Here is a 3,941-nt window from a genome sequence, read left to right on the forward strand (position 1 = left end):
AAAAAAAAAAAAAAAAAAAAAAAAAAATCTACTTGTTGGGGCCCTTGGCAAATGAATGTGGGAGGCCCTGCTTGGAATTACTGCTGCCACCACATTGCAACCCATCGGCTCTACTTCAGGGCAGCAAGAAATCTCATTAGCTCATACCCCAGAGTCTGCTGTTGTTTTCCAACAGTCGATGGATACAGGTTCTGCAGAGAACTTCTTTCCACGCTCTCCACCCTGGCATTGAGATGCGGGGAGAGATCCAGCTCCTGGAATAGACTAGGAGATGAGGCAAATAGAAAGGCCCTCCTCCCCCCGTAACACATACCGTTCCAAAACCATTGCAGCTGCTGAATTCAGGCCAAGTTGACTCTCTTCATGGGAAGGACTGGGTGACTTGGGGCAGCAGCTCACTGTCACTGCCACTGCCTCTTGCCAGCTGTCCCTGCATTGGAGGAGTCAGAGTCGGAGCTGGCGACTCGGAGCTCCAACTCCGAGCTGGCCTAATTAAGATTCTCCCATTTCACTAAGAAACAAAAAGCACTTTGAGAATGGGCTCCTTTCTCTTAGTGTAGTCACCTTGTAGGGAGGGGATCTCGGCCAGTTGGGCAACCTCCTAGCTTTCAGCACTGTGTGGATGTGCTGTAGTGTACATGTAAAACAAACAGCTAGCATTTGAGCACTTCCCTAGACCCAGCAGGAAGTGGCCCAAAAATCTCACATTTGACCTGAGGTTGTGCTTTGGTCAAGGTGTCAAGAGTTTTAATGCCCTTACTCCCAGGGTGCAAAAAAATCTGCAAAGGTAACCGAAGCTAGAAGAGCACTACTACTGTGCTGCCCAGCGCATGGAGTATCTGCCCTCCTTCGACCCCCAACAGTTAGTTGATTGCAGGTGGCAAGGGGGTGTTGCTTTTGTGACAGCACAGTCCTGGCACTGTGCACTGAGTTACCACCTCGCAGCACGCGAGAAGTGGATTTTCTTCCTCCTTTGACCGTGAGTTGACAAAGCCACCTGGGCCACCTGTCTTTCCCTTGCAGCCATCACTTGGTAGCCCGAGTGTACGAGAGCAAGGCAGAATTCCGGTCGGCTCTCCAGCACGAAAAAGAAGGCTACACGATCTACAAAAACCAGGTCGGGCATATAAGCTGCTTCACTTGTACTGTGTGATGTCTTGTAACCCAAGCGGGCTGCTTTCCTGAACAGTTGGTGGTGGGGGGCTCTTCCTAGACTCGGAGGACATGAAGGTCCTGCCCAGTGGCCCGGGGGAAGTGAGCTTTGCCACAGGTCTCCCATGCAGCTTAGTTACAGTAGTTCTGTCCATGTGGCAGAATGGGGTGGCAGTGGTGGGCTTTGGAGCACATTTCTGTCTTTTTTTGCCCTTTTGAAACTGGAGGGCCGAACTGGGCACAAACCAGACAGAGCCTGAGAGAGCTGCCTCTCCTGCGCGCAGTCCTCGCTGGTGCACAGCAAACCTGACATGTCTGGGCAGAACTCTGCAAGGTGAAGAAACCCATTTGATTTAATTCCTTCTCACTGACAAAGCATGGCCTGTTTGAGGGAGAGGTCAGTCACCTCCCCCTCCAGATGTCACCTTGGTGCCAGCACAGTCGTGGTAAGAAGCTGCCCACAGGCAGTGTCACATGCGACACCAGGTCATCCACGAGTGCTGCCATGAAATGAAATGAAGCCCAGTTTTAGCGGGTTTCAGCAGGCAGTCTCATGCAACCTCCAGCAACCATTTTGGTGCTAGGATTCAAGCTGAGTTTGAATACATTTTTGCTCTGCCTCTGTGATGCAACGTATCTTCGTTTCTGACTTAGCTCGGAGAACATCACGAAAAGACCAAAGAAAGCTCCGAGTACTTGAAATACCTGACGCAGCAAGCCGTGGCTCTTCAACGCACAATGAACGAGATCTACAAGAATGGATCCAACGCTAACATTATGCCACTTAAGGTAACTTCACATGCATTGGAGTAGTCGGGGCATCTTGTGTTAGGGTTGCATGAACAGCAGCAAAGAGTTTGCCATGATGGCTGTGCTTGGTTTCTCCTTGCGTGGGAAATATTACCAGCTTTAGCAGCACTCCCCAGATCACATAAAGAACATCTCTTTGGCAGGTAGTTATTTCTACATTGGAAGATCCTAAGTGCAGCTATATGTCTGAGCAGGTGGGATTTTTGAACAACCTTCTGTGGTTGTGTGGGTGACCTCCTGCTGGAAGGAATGGCCTGGGCGGCCTCCCAACCTTTGCCAGTTATTTTTCCTGCTAGCGCACTGCACCCCTCGCCTGTTAGCACAAGGGTTGAGGGGCGGTTTGCTCACAAGAGAGTGGCTGCATGCATGTAGGCACTTCCTTGTTTTCAGTCTTAACCCCAGAGGGACTCTGTAGAAATAGGTGTGCTTAGCACAGGCTGAAACATAAATGCTTTGTTCATATTGGCACTTTAAGGCCTTGTTCATGTAAAACCGTAACATGAGCAGCTGCTGTGGGCCTTGATTAGTTTTTGAAGAAGCTCCCCAGCCAGCAGGTTGGAGGAAAAACACCAGAAATAAGATCGTGCTGGGTCCTAACCATAATTAAGTGGAGGAGGCCATGCACCTGGGACCAACCGGGTTGCAGAACAGTTGTAAGAAGTAGTACAGTTCATATTGAATAGGAGGTTGGGAGCCTGGAACATCCCTAACTGTAAATGTGGCTCTTCCTCAGACTCGTTCTAGCCTTAGGCAAGTTGCTAAACCTCCCCGTACCTCCATTCCCTCATCTTTGAAATGTCTTCACACAATGTGAAGCTCTTTGGTTTTCTTCTGTGGATCTCGCCAAGTGCTCTGTCAGCAGAGCTAGGGTGACTGGAGCATATTGGATCCAAGGAGGAGCTTCCCCTGCTGGGTGTGCTGCCGGACTTAATTTGTAAAGAGCCTGTTTCCCAAACCAGCTGCTCTTATCTGCACCTGCACATGCACCTTACACAGAAAGGGGGCTGCACTTCTGCATCTGGGGGAAAAGCACAAACTTGTGGCAATAGCCGTGCCATAGTTTCTGGGCTGGTTGGTTGCCAGCTGCCTCCCACTGCCAGGGGCACCAGATCACTCAGGGTCTTAACGGTGAGTCCTGGCTCTGCATCTTCCAGCATGGTGGTGGCTTTTGCCCCCTCTTTCCCAAAGAGTCAAATCCAGAACTGTTACAGTTAAATAACCTGAACAAGAGCATGTAAGCAACTTGAGGTTAAATGGTGCTTAGTTCAGAGAATAAAACAGATCCTTAGATGGACCAAGGCTAATCTTTCTTTATACCTTCCCTCTTAAGCTTGTGGGAGAGTCCGCAAGGCCATGACTGCTATTTCAGTGACTGGGCAGAGGTCAGAAACCTGATGTACTCACACTTGGTCTATTTACCTATTCAGTTTTTGAGACTGAGCCAACTATTCATTCCATCGGCCTCCGGCACTGCCCTACAAGTCATTCTTCCGTGCCCTCTTCTTCGTGAAGCCTAGATAAGCCCCCAAATGTATGTGCAAGTGTTGAATATCTTTGTAACCCCACAGTGAGGTAGGGGAGAGCATCATCTCTGTGTTACAAGTGAACCAAAGCATAAGAGAGGAGGTTTGTCCCTAGTGATGCACGAGTTGTGGATCCAAATCAGGAACTGCACTTGAGTGCCTGCCCCAGTGCATCAGCTGAACCACCTGGATAAAACAGAGGGGGCTGGACTGAATCCTGCACGGACTTGAATCCTGTTGGCTTCAGTACAGAGGCTGGTCAAGGCAGATGTAGGTCTCCGATTGTGGGTGCTTAGTGAGATTTCAATTCTCAAGAAGTTAGAAAGTAGCATATTGCACATCTCTCAGGCTCCAGCCATACCCAAGGTATGAGTAAACACTGCAACTCTCCAGGGCTGGTTAAAACTGGCTAACTCTTTTTTTTTTTTTTTTTTTTTTTTCCCCCCCCCCCTTTTT

The 3,941-nt window shown here is 49.4% G+C and overlaps 1 protein-coding gene across 1 annotated transcript in view; it reads left to right on the forward strand.

Moving 5' to 3' along the window:
- The window catches only part of CLUH (clustered mitochondria homolog), a 47,064-nt gene that overhangs the window by 41,061 nt on the left and 2,062 nt on the right, over nucleotides 1-3,941 (forward strand). The window contains exons 22-23 of the mRNA XM_019510945.1: nucleotides 1,024-1,117; nucleotides 1,807-1,941. Coding sequence (XP_019366490.1) covers nucleotides 1,024-1,117; nucleotides 1,807-1,941 — 229 coding nt within the window. The remainder of the gene's footprint in view (nucleotides 1-1,023; nucleotides 1,118-1,806; nucleotides 1,942-3,941) is intronic.

Source organism: Gavialis gangeticus, unplaced genomic scaffold (genome assembly GCF_001723915.1).
Source record: "Gavialis gangeticus isolate Ggan-Ray unplaced genomic scaffold, GavGan_comp1, whole genome shotgun sequence".
Taxonomy (NCBI): Eukaryota; Metazoa; Chordata; order Crocodylia; family Gavialidae; genus Gavialis; species Gavialis gangeticus.